The sequence below is a fragment of the Galeopterus variegatus genome, unplaced genomic scaffold (assembly GCF_000696425.1).
Source record: "Galeopterus variegatus unplaced genomic scaffold, G_variegatus-3.0.2 Scaffold3404, whole genome shotgun sequence".
In the NCBI taxonomy this organism is placed as follows: Eukaryota; Metazoa; Chordata; class Mammalia; order Dermoptera; family Cynocephalidae; genus Galeopterus; species Galeopterus variegatus.
Window position 1 is genome coordinate 52,820 of NW_007729515.1, and position 15,561 is coordinate 68,380.

The window sequence follows — 15,561 nt, forward strand, 5'->3', positions numbered from 1 at the left end:
CCTACTTCGCTTGTTCGCGCCAAACCGAGGGAAGTCTCGCGAGCGTTGGGGCCGGGCCTTCCCAGGTCCGACCTTTTTCCGGCTCTCAGAGCAGGTATTTGTCCCGCCCACCCCCGCCAGTGCAGTTCCCCTTCCGGTTGGCTCGGTTGTGGGCCTAAGAAAGTGATTGCTACGGTAGTCGCGATGGGCAAGTCAGATTTTCTTACCCCCAAGGCCATCGCCAACAGGATCAAATCCAAGGGGCTTCAGAAGCTGCGGTGGTATTGCCAGATGTGCCAGAAGCAGTGCCGGGACGAGGTAAGTGGGCCCGGGATGCCGCGTCTCCCAGGAGGGCCCCGCTGTTAATCCGGGATTAAGACGCTGACGCTGGGGCTAAGGGCGCGGGTCTCTAGAGATCAGGTTGGGTAGGAGTGAAAGAGCACTGAAGCAATTGGAATAATATAATCCAGTGTTTCTGCAAGTGAGGGATGAAATATTTTAGGTGGGACTCATATTGAATAACATTAATACAGTTATTCTCTTTCATTTCTCTTTCTATTTAAGTCAGGGTGAAATTCTTACACAGAAAACTAGAGTCTAGTGTAATGGACATCCATATACTGTATTCACCACCCAGTGTCTTAGCCTGCTTGAGCTGCTATAGCAGAATACCATAGACTGAGTGGTTTATTGATTTATTTTTCACAGTTCTGGAGTCTGGGAAGTCCAAAATCAGGGAGCTGGCATTGTCAGATTCTGGTGAGGGCCCTCTTTCTGGTCTGCAGACAGCTGCCTTCTCCCTGTGTCCCCACAAGGCAGAGAGAGCAAGCTCTAGTCTCTTTCTCTTCTTATAAGAGCATTAATCCCGTAATGTGGACTCTACCCTCATGACCTCATCTAAACCTAGTTACCTCCCAAAGGCACCACCTCCTCATGTCGTCCCACTGGGGTAAGGGTATCAACATATGAATTTTGGGATGATACAAACATGCAGTCCATAACACTCAGATTTAACACTTTAAATATTTTGCCATATTTACTTTTTTAAGAAATATTTTAAAGTAAATGACAAAAATCAGGATATTTCACCTCTACTTAAATATGCATCTCTAAAATATCAAGATACTTTTCTACATAACCACAATATATGTCCTCAACGTAACAAAATTCTCTTTATAATCTAATACACACACCACATTCACACTTATTCAGTTGCCCCCCAAGTGTTTTTTCAAGAAGTTTTTTCAAATCAAGATTCAGTCAAGCGCCATGAATTGGATTGGTTATTCGGACTTTTTTTAGATAGACTTTTTTTTTTTTTAAGTATACAGCCAACCCCATTGTCACTATCCTGCAGCAGAGTGGGACATTTATTGCAATAGATGAGCCTACATTGACACATCAGTATCAACCCAAGTCCATAGTTTATATTAGGGTTCACTCTTGGTGTTGTACATTCTGTGGGTTTTGACAAATGTATAATGACATTTATCCACCATCTGGTATCTTACAGAATAGTTTCACTGCCCTAAAAATCCCCTGTGCTCTGGTTATTGGGACTTTAAATTTTCTCTGAGTTTAATTCTCTCTAAATTCTAAATTTGGAATAGAACCCACTCTCCCTCCCACCCTTTGTTTCTTAACATTGACTTGTTGAATAGACTAGGCCAGTCATTTGTCCTTTAGCATTCCCACTACGTGGAATTGTTTCCTTTTGGTTGTCTTTCGCCTTCTTACTCTAACTCTTGTAGTTTCTGTCAATCGGAAATTAGATTGACAGTCTTGATTACGTTCAGGTTAAAGATTTGGGTGAGGAGTATAGGTGATCTCCTGTCCTTCATATTGCCTCACATAAGGAAGCCCATAATGTCTGGTAGTGCTAAGATGATTGACTAAAGGTTACAGCCCATAAAGTAATATTAGACAGTAATGTTTTCCCCCTTGTGAGAGCAAGTAACTAGAGGGGTAATGCTTTGAAACCATGCCCATATATCTAGCTTCCCATTAACCTTTTACCTATGTGTTTTAGTAACCTTGCCTCAGACAGTTATTTCGTTAGGAGTTGCAAAGTGGTTATTATTCTGATTCTTTCTGCATTCATATTGGCTGCCATTCTTTTGTGAAAACAAGCTTTCACTCATCAACTAAAGCTATTTGGTTATCCTTAAATGTTATCACGAAATGCAGTTCTTATGGGAAACAACTAAATGATTAATTCTTTCCTTTAAAATTGTCAGTTTTCGGAGTAAGGCTCTTGTGGTTCGGGGCCTATTTGCCCTCAGATCTTTGTATTGCCCTTTCCTACCTCGGGGGACAACCTGGGCGAGGGGGAAGTTGACGACCCCTACAAGTTCCCTCCCTTGTCTTCTATCTCCCAATATTGGAAGATGGGAGGAAGTTTTGAGCCAGGGTATTTCCCTCCCCCACCGCCTGACCCACCCCTTTGGGTTTCTAGAATTTAATAACATCACTTTGTTATCATTTTATCGATTTATTTTTTAATTTATTGAAAGTGATACTTTTTTTTTGTTTATGAGACTGATACAATTTTTCCTTTTAAATAATAACTATGAATCTTACAGGTAGTTCGCAGATGAGGCAGAAATTTTGTAGATGGTCTGTGAGTGACCAATGATGAGGAAACTACCCCAAGCAGGACTTACTGTTGTAATCTAGACAGTGGCAATGGGATTGAGCAGCGGGACTGGATCTGAGTTATTAGGAAGCTGAATAGACTTAGTAATAAAATGATTGTAAAAGAAGAAGGAATCTAGGATGCTGTACAGTTTCCTGGCTTGGGTGATTGGGTATAAGATAGTGCTGTTCACTGAGACAGGAAATGCCAGAGAGAGACATTTTTTATTTCTATTACTAGTGAAGAATTAGGTTCAAATATTAAGTAGAAGAAATAGATACTAAGTCAAAACCTGTATGTTTTTTACAATCATCTTAAGAAAGTACAGATTTAATAGGTTTAACAAGGCTTGTGTAATATGCAACAATGTATTTTACATAATAATCTGAAATAGAGGAAAGTGAATGAAAATAGTTTCTGTGGTGGAAATTCACTAATGACCCATTTTACTTCATTTTATTCCTCCAAGCACTTGAATAACACTCTCTATGAAGTAAGTGCTCAATACGAATTGGTTAAGTCATGTCCAAAAAAATGAAATCACTCGTCCATTACTGTACCCAGTAATGTTTCTTATTCATGTCTGTTTTCTACAGCACTATTTTTCTGTCTCTTTGATCTCAAGGATTATTCCTTGATTAGCAGAGTTGCAAAACTCAACTCCATAAAAAATTTTTTAAAAGCCTGATTGTGTAGTTATAGCTAGTGATTTGATTATTTTTTACAATTTATCATCAAAGAGCAGATTTTTAGGGTTTAATTAAATACTTCTATTTAGAGCCCATTTTGATGCCCTAAATCAGAATTTAACTACTACCTTTACATTTTTTGTAGAATGGCTTTAAGTGTCATTGTATGTCTGAATCTCATCAGAGACAGCTATTGCTGGCTTCAGAAAATCCTCAGCAGTTTATGGATTATTTTTCAGAGTAAGTAACTCAAGGAACATCTCTATCTCCTAAGCTTTATTCAGTTGGACATTTAATAGATGCTTAATATTTTAATATTTTATATGTTAACATGATAGCTGTATTCTCTCTATGCTCAGTTTTTAGCTTTTGAAAATTTATCATTGTATGAAATTGTTACAAAGTGTTTTTCACAATTTAGTTTTTCCTTTCTTCCATTTCAAATATATGAAACTCCCTTTCATTCTAACACAGTTGTGGCTAAGAATACAGGTTCTGCAGTCAGACTGCCTGAACCTAAATCCTCCACTTTGTAGCTGTGTGCCTCTGGGTGACTTAAGCTTTTTTGGGCTTTAGTCTCCTCATCTGTAAAATGGCACTGAAAAAAGCACCCTCTTCCAAGTATTGTTGATCCTTTATAGGGTGTATATGAAGATAAATGAGTTAATAATTTTAAAATGCTTAGAAGAATGTCCTGTACTTATTAAGATTAGTTGTTAATTATTATCATTACTATTAATATTTGGTCTTGCTTCTACCCATCTCTTTATTTTTTAAAAATGTATTTATTAGTTTATTTAAAAATAATAATACACTTATTACATGTTAAAATAAATAACATTTTTAATGAAAAATAACTATTTTCCAATTCAAAAAACATGAATTGTTTTGCATTTTTGCACATCTTTCAGTGTCTCACTTGATAGAAGACAGTTGTATTTTCACATCTCTGTTGTGAAATGTTGTTTTGACTGGAGCACAAAAAGAAAGTCCAGCCTTCACATAGATAGGTAGTTGGAAGAGGGGGAGTATTTTAGTCTTTTTGGATAACTTTGGATATTCTTCTTTGATACTACATCAAAACACAGTGTGTGGCAAATTCTTTAAGATTAGTTGCAATGTGGAATCTGAAGCCAGATCAGTGAACTTTTTGTACTCTGTTACATTAAAATTCATTGGTTATCTTTTACTCTGAGTGATCTTGTACCCATGCGTGATTTTTTTAACATCATGTATTGGTCATTTGAAAAATAGTGGTTCACTGAGTTACACAAATCTTCCAAATGGAGACACATTTTATCATACAAGGTCATGAAATCACATTCATTAATGTCAACACTGATGTCAACAGAAACATCTTTAAGTATTGGTAAGTGTGTCAAACCCACAGTGGTAGATTCTTGTTTGAAAGCTCAAATTTATAATTGGCAACAAATACTGTCAGTTGTTTTCCTTGACGTGACAGGCTTACTGTTTATTTTTGAGAAAATGCATGCCAAATACCCAAATTGGAATAATGGTAGTTTATATGTCATTTGTTCCTTCAAATAAAAATGATGTCCTGTGAAAGAGATATGTTGGCTCACAGCTGAGTCACACAAGTGCTTTTCTCAGGACAGCTGCTATGCCGCAGCAGATGTGGGTATTCCTCCTTCTCATTTGAATTCTCACACAGACCATTAGAAAGGTGTGCATGTAAGGGTTTGGATTTAACACAATACTTAAGTTTTTCTGCTTTATCAAGGACATTCTAGATGAAACTCGCATTAGTTTTTCCTGCGAGTGCCTGGAGGGGAAGAATGCTTTGACTGTAGTGCCGTTTGGTGTCTCTGCTCACTGCTTTGACTTGTGTGCTAAGCTGCCAGCAGGTTTACCCTCCATTGCTTTTATACCATCAGAGCAAATGACACAGTGACAAAGGCAGAATTGCTTATCTGTGAACCACCTAAAGCCATCTTGAATACCACACTTTGGGCAGCGCCACTCTGGCAAGAGCCGTCCACACTCAGCACCTTCCTTCCTACCCCCATTCACTCCTGGTCCACTGCAAGCTGACGTCTGCTCCTACAGTCTCTCAAAGAGTCACTTGTGCCTTTTTGCCACTTCATCTTCCTCGATCTTCCTTCAGGGGGTGATGTTCTTACCTCTTAAATGAAACACCTCTCTATTTTGTGCACTTTTATGGGTTTCCTATTTCTACTCCCTTTGTGCTTGCTTTCTTCATTAACTCTTTTCCTCTCCCAGCTCCTCAAATACAGGAAAGTTCTTCTGTGTGCCCACTTGACTTCTCATCCGACACCATCTCCATGAGTCACATTGTTCTTTTTTAACTGTTACCTTTATGTATGGATGGCTCCTACATCTTGATGTGCATTTCTAACATCTGTCTTGAGTTACAGCTTTTTTTTCCTGGACATTTTTAATCCATAATCCTGAAGGCTATCTCAAAGTCAACATTTCTAAAGCTGAGCTCAGTATTCTCTCCACCACGCCTGCTTCTTATCCTGTGTTGGCTAATAGCTGTATACCAAACCTCGAGTCCTCTTGGAATTCTCTCTTGTCACTTCTCTTTTATAATGTCCTTTAAATTTATGTTCTTTTCACTCTTGCTGCCCTGGTAATAGTTCTCAGCATCTCTCACCTAAAATACGTCAATGACTTCCTCACTAGTCTCTCAGCGCACAGCTTCAGCCTCCTCTGTACGCGTTTTATGCCAGGGCTTCACAGCCATTGTGTGTGTCAGAAGCACCTAGAAGGCTTGTTACCAGAGTGGCAGGCCCCACACCCTTGTTCTGATTCAGTAGATTTAGGTGGGGCTGGAGATTTTGCATTTCTATCAAGTTCCCAAGTGATGCTGATGCTGCTGGTCTGGGGACCACAGTTTGAGAATTACTGTTCTCTACCATTCTTCAAGATTATCTTTATAAATCATGGATTTTAACACATTAATTTCCAAACTAAATTACTTAGTCCTTTTCCATTGCCTGCATAAAACCCTGCATTAGCATGACATTCAAGGTACTTCAAAAAATTAGTCCAAACTTTATTATTTTTATTTTCCAGCCACGTTGTTCCTTTATTATTCTGTTCTACTCCCATTCTCACTCACATTTTTATCTTCCCTAAACTTTAGCCAAATTAGGTTGAATGTCATTTCTCAAATATGTGATGCTTTTATGTCTCTGTACCAGCTAGGAATGGTCTTCTCTTCCTCAGCACCTGTCAGAGCCCTGTTTCTACTTCACTACCAATGTTGAAATCACCTCTGAGCATCTCCCTCAACTCTTTCTGTGATAGTTTTGTTACATCTCTTTTTTCAGTCTAATTTCTGTTATGACTAGTTTGGCTACATTGTAACTGCCTCGAAGGTCAGGATTTATGTTTTATTCATTTGTGTTTATCTAGCACTTAACACAGTGTACCCAGTTCAGAGGGACACATTAAGTGCCAGTTTCTTGTGGAATAAGGGCAGTTATCAGAGATATAATGGGGTTATTATTCCACGTTGAATAGCACTAAGAGACTTTGTGAAGGACCCTCTCCAAAGATATAAGAGTACTTCAAAAAGTCATGGAAAAATACAAAAAGAAAAAGGTAATATGAATCTTTCCATGAACTTTTTGATGTACCATCATATGTGGTAACTTTTGCTGTGGCTGCTTTTACCAAGATGAAAAGTTTCAACCCCAAACTGACTTTAATCTTAATCCTTAAAAGCAGTAATGTTTTAGGGTTCTTTCCTTGTTTAGTTTTTAAAGGATCGTAACAGATATTCACATAGATGTTTCATATATCATTTGGGCATTAAAACTGTGATCACTTAATTTCAGGATGATGATGCTATATATTTGTAGCAATTACCTAATGCTTTCCTTTTTTTCTTTATTAGGGAATTCCGAAATGACTTTCTAGAACTTCTCAGGAGACGCTTTGGTAAACATCTCAAGTATGGTGCACATAATAACTTTATGATCTTATGATCCTTCTCAGGATCAACAGTGTCCTGTTTCGTTCTTAGGCACTAAGAGAGTCCACAACAACATTGTCTACAATGAGTATATCAGCCATCGAGAACATATCCATATGAATGCTACTCAGTGGGAAACTCTCACTGATTTTACTAAGTGGCTGGGCAGAGAAGGTAAGAATGAGAGATTATTTGAATAGTTACTATATGGCTCCATTGATGGGAAAGAGAATTGTCAATTTCTATCTAAATTCACAGAACAGAGGATGTGTAAGGCAATTACAAAGCTGGAGGAGAGGGACATACTATTCCATGATTGATTTGGTGTATTACAGTTGAATGTAAATATCTGGAATTGTTCTTTGGATAGTGCAAAACATCCTCTTATTTAGGTTGTTATTAGCAATCTCTTCCAACCCCTTACTCCCCATATTTTTTACTCTAGGAAACTCATCCTGTCTCTTAAGGTGATTTTTTTTTTAAGTTGCTTTTTCTTTTCTCATTTCTAATCTGCATATGATGAGAAGTTTAGGAGAAGAAAAGAGGCAAAAATTTGTGTCATTGTTCTGCTTTAGGGGAATAATTTCTGCTTTAAGTTAACAGTATAATTTACTCATTGGATACTAAATACTTAGACATGGTTGAATAATTACTGTAATATATAGTATTATATAGCAAGGTAATATTTTCAATGTGTTTCCCTTGTTTAAATATGTTGCCTAAACCTAGCTATATAAAAATCAGAATAGTATTTTTTTTTGGTTTAAAAGGATAAAGAAAATATCTAAATCTCATTAAGTGTAAATAAGAAAAATTCATGTGCTGCATTAATTTGTGTATTTGAATGTGTTTGAGTATTTGAGTAAATGTGCAGAGATGGAACACATATTTTCATTTGCTTTGATTTTATGCAAATCTATGGTGTCTTTTTTTAAGGCTTGTGCAAAGTGGATGAGACGCCAAAAGGCTGGTATATTCAGTACATAGACAGGGACCCAGAAACTATCCGCCGGCAACTGGAACTAGAGAAAAAGAAGAAGCAGGACCTTGATGATGAAGAAAAAACTGCGAAATTTATTGAAGAACAAGTGAGAAGAGGCCTGGAAGGGAAGGAACAGGTGGGCAGCAATGTCGTCTGAGAGGCAGTACCAAAAGGTCTAAACAAGCAAAAAAACCTCACTTTTTTTGAAAGCATCGAACCGAGTTTTTGTAGGTGTTGTTCCTCAGCTAAGAGGAGAAAGAGCCTGGCATGGTGTCAACGCACAGGTTTTGGAGTCAAGACAAACCCTGGTCTAATTCCTGTCTTACTAAATTCATGATCTTGTATAATTGTATGATCTTTCTAAACTTCAATTTCCTTATTTCTAAAATACAGGAAATACCTAATGGGAAGACTGACAAACATATCATTTCAACATGTTGTAATTAATGCAATGCTGGAGATAAACACAGTGTGTAGAAACATAGAGGGCCAATATTTACTCCAGCCTGGGAGGACAAAGAACTTTTGCAGGTTAGACACCACCACTGAGCTGAGGAGTCTTGAAAATCACTGGGTGAAAGCCAGGTGAATGAGGGAGGGAGGGTGTGCTAAAGGGCTTCAGGTGTTGGAATAACTAAATCAAGGCATTTATTTCAACAAATATTTATCGGTGCCCCATGTTCCAGGACTCTTCTAGGTACTGGGGATACCCAGTGTACAAAAAACCGTGCCCTCATGGGGCTTATATTCTAATAGTTGTGTGTGGGCAGGAAGGTACAACCTGGTGTGTATGTGAAACTACTAGCCATTTAGTAGGCTTAACACTTTTACTGAGCTCGAACATACCTGTGATAAAATGCGTGACGTGCATTAATCTCACATGCACGCTTAATGAACTTTGGTATATGAGCGTACTTCAAAAAGTTTGTGGAAGATAGAATTAAAAGATAATGCAAGTCTTTCTATGAACTTTTTGAAGCACCCTCATATATGTGTGTGTAGAAAGATTAATAGATAGCCTGTGTAACCACCACCCAGATAAAGATATAAAACATTTCCAATATCCCAGAAGGTTCCCTCATCCTCATTCCCAATTAATATCCCATTCCCCAGATGTAACCACTGTTCTGATGTACCACTATTGATTATTGATTAGTCTGTTCTTGAACTTTGTACAAAAAGAATCCTACAGTATGCTCTCTATTGTGTCTGGCTGCTTTAACTCAAACATAATGTTTGTGCAATTCATCCATATTCTTTCTTATCAGTGTTTCACTCTTTTTTTTTCAGTTGATGTATAGTAGCCAATAGTATGAATATAACACAATTTCTTCTTCTGAGGATCATTTGGCTTGTTTTCAGTTTATGGCTCTTATGAAGACAGCTACTTTGATCATTATTGTATGTGTCTTATTTAAGGCAGTTAGTATTAAGAGTGATACAGAAAGTAGTAGGCAATAAGACTTGAGACATTGGTAAGGACCAGTTTATGAATCAATTTTTATATGATATTAATTGGACTTCTTGATAAGTGAGTGTGTGTATGTGTGTATTATAGTATTACTTAGATTAATACACACATTCACATAATCTTTATGAGTTTCCTACATTAAGTTAAAACACGAACAATGGTTAAACTGCTATTAACTGTAAAATTTAAATGCCTGCTTAAGATTAAAAGCTTTTTATTTTTGAAATTCTCTCACCTTTTAAAAATTTAACCCTCTATTTTCAGTAGAGGAGATATTATAATTTCTTGTTGTGGAAATTAAGAAGGATTACATCTTGTACAGAGTAAAGTTTATTTTTTCGAATAACGTTTTTGGTAACATTTAGCTTAATACTGCTAAAACCTTCAAGTTATTTTGTACTTTTGAGGTATAAATAGTATCTTTTATAGGCATGGGAAACCTTACTGATTATCACATCCTTATTCTACTTTTAAATATATTGATTTTAAAATTCAGATTGTGTTCTTTTGCCTTGCCGTATGAAATCTTATATGGACATTACCTGAGGAAAAAGAATAGTCAGCTAGATCTCAAGAACATCTTTTGTATCAGTATTTTAAAAATCAGATTGTGTTCTTTTGCCTTGCCGTATGAAATCTTACATGGACATTACCTGAGGAAAAAGAATAGTCAGCTAGATCTCAAGAACATCTTTTGTATCAGTAGAAACAACAATTGATATTTATGTAACACTCACCATGTCAGGCACTAGGCTAAGTATTTTCTATGTGTTATTCTATTTAAACCTTATAACAACTCTAAGAATGTTCATTATCTCTATTTTAAAGATGGAATAATCGAATCTCAACAGAGATGATGAGATTGACAGAGATTACAAAACTGATAGGTTGCAGAGATGGATTTTATATGCAGTTTAGTTTGAGTTTAGTCAAAGGCTCTTAATCATTGCACTGAATTATCCCACAATATAGAAAGATTTTGCTTTTCAAAGTAATCCTCTAGCTAAGATTCCTAAAGTTTATTGCCTTACATTTTTGTTGTTTCTTGTTTAAATTGTGACAGAAATAAAAGTGTAGGTAAATTACTGAAGTTTGGAACAGAAAAGCAACTATTTTATTTTTCAGACTAATTCTCAGTTGGAGAATATTTGTGATGCATATAATTTCTTAATTAGGATCATAATCATTTTAGAGTTCTATCTTAGAGCTGCCTTGCAACACAGGTAGCAAGTCATAATTTAGACCCATTGAATATTGGTAGTAAATGCACTGTAAACCAAAACCTTCAAACACTTTTTTCTTTTTTTTAGGAGGTCCCTGTTTTTACAGAATTAAGCAGAGAAAATGATGAAGAGAAAGGTAGTTTTGAGTTTTCTTTTCTTCTTTTTTTAAAGTGGGTGCTTTTGTATTGCTTTTGTGAAAAACTGGCAACATGTCTGGGTTGCATTATTCTCATCTATAACATAAGAAGGTAATACTAATCAATTGAATGGGATGCCTTCAGCTACAAGTTACAAAACTGACTAAAATTAGCCTAAACAGTAAGGAAATACCGTGCTGTAATAAGAATCCCAGAGATGCCATATGGATGCAAGGTAGCTGCCAGCACTCCAGCCACCATATCCGGATCCAGCATTGTCCAGAGGATGGCAGATAGCATCTCTCTTGGAGTTCTTTTAGGAACAAGGAAACTTTTCCTTGAAAACACTTCTACCAAAAGACTTCCTTTCAAATGTCATTGGCTGGAACTGCTACCTGCCCATCTTAAAAGCAGTCACTGGGATTGTGTTGATTGGTTTAGATAACCAGATTTTACCCACAGGTGAAGATGGTGTTATGTCCCCTGAGCTGTGGGCAAGAAATATGAACGCCTAAACAAAACTGGAATACTGTTAGCAAGGAAGAAGAGGGAGATGGAGTGGCAAAGCAGCCAGTGTAGTCTGCCACAGCAATGTGACATGTAAGAGCCTTCCCAGCTCCATATGTGTCAGTCTAGGATGTGTAACAGGAATTTATGATCCCTAGATAGGAGCATTTTAGCTCTTATTTATTAAAAATGTTCATGAATTCCTATGTGAATACCTTGTGATATCTTATCTGATAAGTTTTATTATAATTTTCCTGAAATGTATATAAAGAATAACAATTTTTTTCTTCTAGTTACATTTAATTTGAATAAAGGAGCATGTAGCTCAGCAGGAGCAACATCTTCCAAATCAAGGTGAGCTATTAACAGGTATTGTAAAACTTTAGAATTTGGGTGAAATATTGGTTACTTCATTTTAAAGTATTGTGAATCAGTTTTTTCTGGTTGCAGTTTTCTTCTTTTTCAGTTTTTGTTGGCTGGTTGGTTGGGTTTTTGTTTGTTTTTTAGCAGTTCTTATTTGCCTGTGATGGGATGATTCTGTCTTTTGAGGAGTTTTTTCTGGTTGCAGTTTTCTTCTTTTTCAGTTTTTGTTGGCTGGTTGGTTGGGTTTTTTGTTTGTTTTTTAGCAGTTCTTATTTGCCTGTGATGGGATGATTCTGTCTTTTGAGGACAGGCTCATTTTGATTAAATGCTTCAGATGGATGAATTGTTAGTTCTTTGTGAATCCTGCATTTAATGGCTCCTTCTGCACTACTGTAATGCTGTTTATTTCCTATCATGGCTCGTGTATCACAGCTTAAATGTTAGCTGGGGTTTACAATTTTTGTTTTACCTGCTGTATTGTGATGTTTTGAAACTAGGGACTAGATTATCAACCTCTCTCCTTAGCACTCAGTACAGTATAAATTTACTAGTACATGCTCAATAATAATTGCCTTCCCTTCTAGATGGTAGAGTACAGAGGGGTTGGCAGACTTTTTCTGAGAGGGGACATATAGTAAATATTTCAGGCTCTTTTGGTTATAGGCCTTTGTCACAACCATTTACCTCTGCTGTCTTAGGGAGAAAGCAGCTGTAGACATACATAAATGAATTGAGTGTGGCTGTGTTCCCATAAAATCTTATTCACAAAAGGAGGTGGCAGGTTGGATTTGGCCCTCAGTTTGCCAAAACCTGATATAGCATGTGGTCAGGTAGTTTTATCCACTTCTCACATTTTCTTTTGCAATTCTTACGTAGTCTTTCACCAAATCTTTATTCAGTATTTGTGATGTGCAGTGCATTCAGTTTTGTTATGGAGGTTAAAAAAGATTAATAAGACAAAATACTCAAGTTCCAGTACCTACTGGAATTTAGTTTTAAGCTGAGTGACATTTTCTATTTTACTTAGTATTTCACATGTTATTTATTTAAGATCTAACTTTAGTTTTTTTGGTTCACTTATAGTCCAGTGTTTATTTGTAGGACTGAATAAGTGACTAGGAGAATTCACTATATCAGCTGATTCAGCACTGTACATCAGCTTCAAAATGACTTGCCAAATGTCTTAACTTTGATCAAAGTCATATTTCAAAATTAATACCTACATTAGATATCAAGAAATTGGCTAATTGGGTTCTACATGTGGTACATTTGGAAAGAATTTTCAAATATGGGCCTGGAAGACAGGCTCAAATATATCATAACACACATTCCTTATAGTTTTAATCCCTTATACATTTCTCTCATTCTCTTTTATTATATGTTATTCCTGGGTATAGATGAATGTTAAGGTTGGGTCTAGTGACCTCCAAATTGATCACTCTTATATTAGTTTTCTATGCCTGCTGTAACATTATCACAACAGAAATGTGTTCTGTATCTAGACGCCGAGTTCTGAAATCAGTATTACTAGGCTGAGATCAAGATATTTGCAGGGCTGCGCTCCCTCCAGAGGCTCTGGGAAGGAATCCCTTCCTTGCCTCATCCAATTTCTGGCGACTGCTGGCATTCCTTGGCCTGTGCTGCGTCCCTCAGTCTTCAAGATCAGCATCATGAAACTTCTCTTTGCTCTGTCTTCACATCACTTTCTCCCCTACTGTCAAGTTTCCCTCTTCAAAGAATAGGGGCGATTGCATTTAGGGCCCACCCAGATAGTCCAACATAATCTCCCCCTCTCAAGATCTTTAACTTAATCTCATTTGAACAGATCTTTTTTCCAAATAAGGTAACATATATAGAATCCAAGGATTCTACTAAGCCTACTATACCCCTGTGCCAGTCTTTGATATTGTTATTTAAAATATTAGTTTATTTGGCCAAATTCTGTGCCTTCTGTCTCAAGTAATCTATAATAATATGTAAATAGTGTTGCAGATAGTACAATTGAAAGACTCATCTAAATTATTTTTCTCTGAGATTATGGTACATTTTTATAGAAATTGGGATTTGTTCTCCTTTTGATCTGTGTCTCTTGTATATCTAAAGCCTCGAGTGAACTAAATGACATAGGTATCAGAATGGACATTTTAGGCTATACTGAGGCACAAAAATAATCCCTGCTTCCCCCCAAGCAATGGGGGGACTTCTGTATCTCTTTAGATAGCTCTAGGATTCATTCCAGTTACAGGAAGCATAGGTATCAGAATGGACATTTTAGGCTATACTGAGGCACAAAAATAATCCCTGCTTCCCCCCAGGCAATGGGGGGACTTCTGTATCTCTTTAGATAGCTCTAGGATTCATTCCAGTTACAGGAAGCAGAAATTTAGGTCTGTTCTAGAAGGCTTGCCTTCCATTTCCTACCTGTTAATATTCATTTCTTGCCTTGATTTTAACCCTGTCTTAACCCTGTCTCAGTCTCTCATCCCTCTGATAGAATCTTAATTTTGCAAGCAGAAGGATCTTTCTAAACTTCAAATCTCACCATATTATTCTCTTATTAAAGTCTCTCAGTGTTTCATCTGTAAGATGACTTCTAATTTCTTTCATGCTATCATATGACCCTGGTGATCTGGCATATCTCCGACCCTTTGCACTCCAGTGTGTTAAATTGTTTGCAGTTTCCTGAATGTGCGGTGGGGCCTCACCCTTTCTTGCCTGTGCATCTGCTGTTACCTCTTCCTGGAAAGCCCTTCCCTGTCTGTCCTCCCGCTATAGCATGACATCCTGCTGGGTTGTTGTGGTCATTTTTCAATCCCCATTGCCGGTCTCATTCTAAGCATGTAATAATGCTGAATACATTTTCTTGATAGAAAATTTATTCAGTCTTGTTTTGTTTCTCTGTGTGTATGTATGGTAAAGTATACATAACATAAAATTGACCATTTTTGTCATTTCTAAGTGTACATTTCAGAGGTATTAAATAGATTAACACTGTTAGGCAGCCATCACCACCATTCATCTTCATAAATTTTTCATTTTCTCAAACTGAAATTCTGCCCCCATTAAATAATAACTCCCCATATCCCCTCCCCTCAGCCTCTGGTAACCACCATTCTACTTTCTGACTGTGAATTTGACTACTCTAGGAACCTCACATAAGTGGAATCATACAGTATTTACCCTTTTGTGTCTAGCTTATTTCACTTAGTGTAATGTTTTCAAAGTTTATCTATGTTGTAGCATGTGTCAGAAGTTCCTTCCTTTTTAAGGCTGAGTAATATCCCATTGTATGTATACACCACATTTTGTTTATTCATTCATCTGTTGATGGACATTTGGTTTGTTTCCACCTTTTGCTATTATGAATACTACTCCTATGAACATTGATGTATAGATATCTGCTACAAGTTCTTGCTTTCAGTTCTTTTGCATATGTACTCATTAGTGAAATGACTAGATAATATGGCTATTCAGTGTTTAATTTTTTGAAGAAGGGTCATACCGTTTTCCTATAGCAACTGCAACATTTTCCATTCCTACCAGCAATGTAATTGACCCCACAAGGGTCAATTTCTCCACATCCTTGCCAACACTTATATTTTTTTTTT

General features: G+C 36.9%; 1 protein-coding gene across 1 annotated transcript in view; it reads left to right on the forward strand.

The window, feature by feature from the left end:
* The first annotated feature begins 129 nt into the window (after positions 1-129).
* KIN (Kin17 DNA and RNA binding protein) overlaps positions 130-15,561 on the forward strand; it is a 33,766-nt gene continuing 18,334 nt past the window's right edge. Inside the window, exons 1-7 of the mRNA XM_008584913.1 lie at positions 130-297; positions 3,449-3,543; positions 7,193-7,236; positions 7,322-7,444; positions 8,207-8,388; positions 11,034-11,082; positions 11,884-11,944. Coding sequence (XP_008583135.1) covers positions 184-297; positions 3,449-3,543; positions 7,193-7,236; positions 7,322-7,444; positions 8,207-8,388; positions 11,034-11,082; positions 11,884-11,944 — 668 coding nt within the window. The 5' untranslated portion in view covers positions 130-183. The remainder of the gene's footprint in view (positions 298-3,448; positions 3,544-7,192; positions 7,237-7,321; positions 7,445-8,206; positions 8,389-11,033; positions 11,083-11,883; positions 11,945-15,561) is intronic.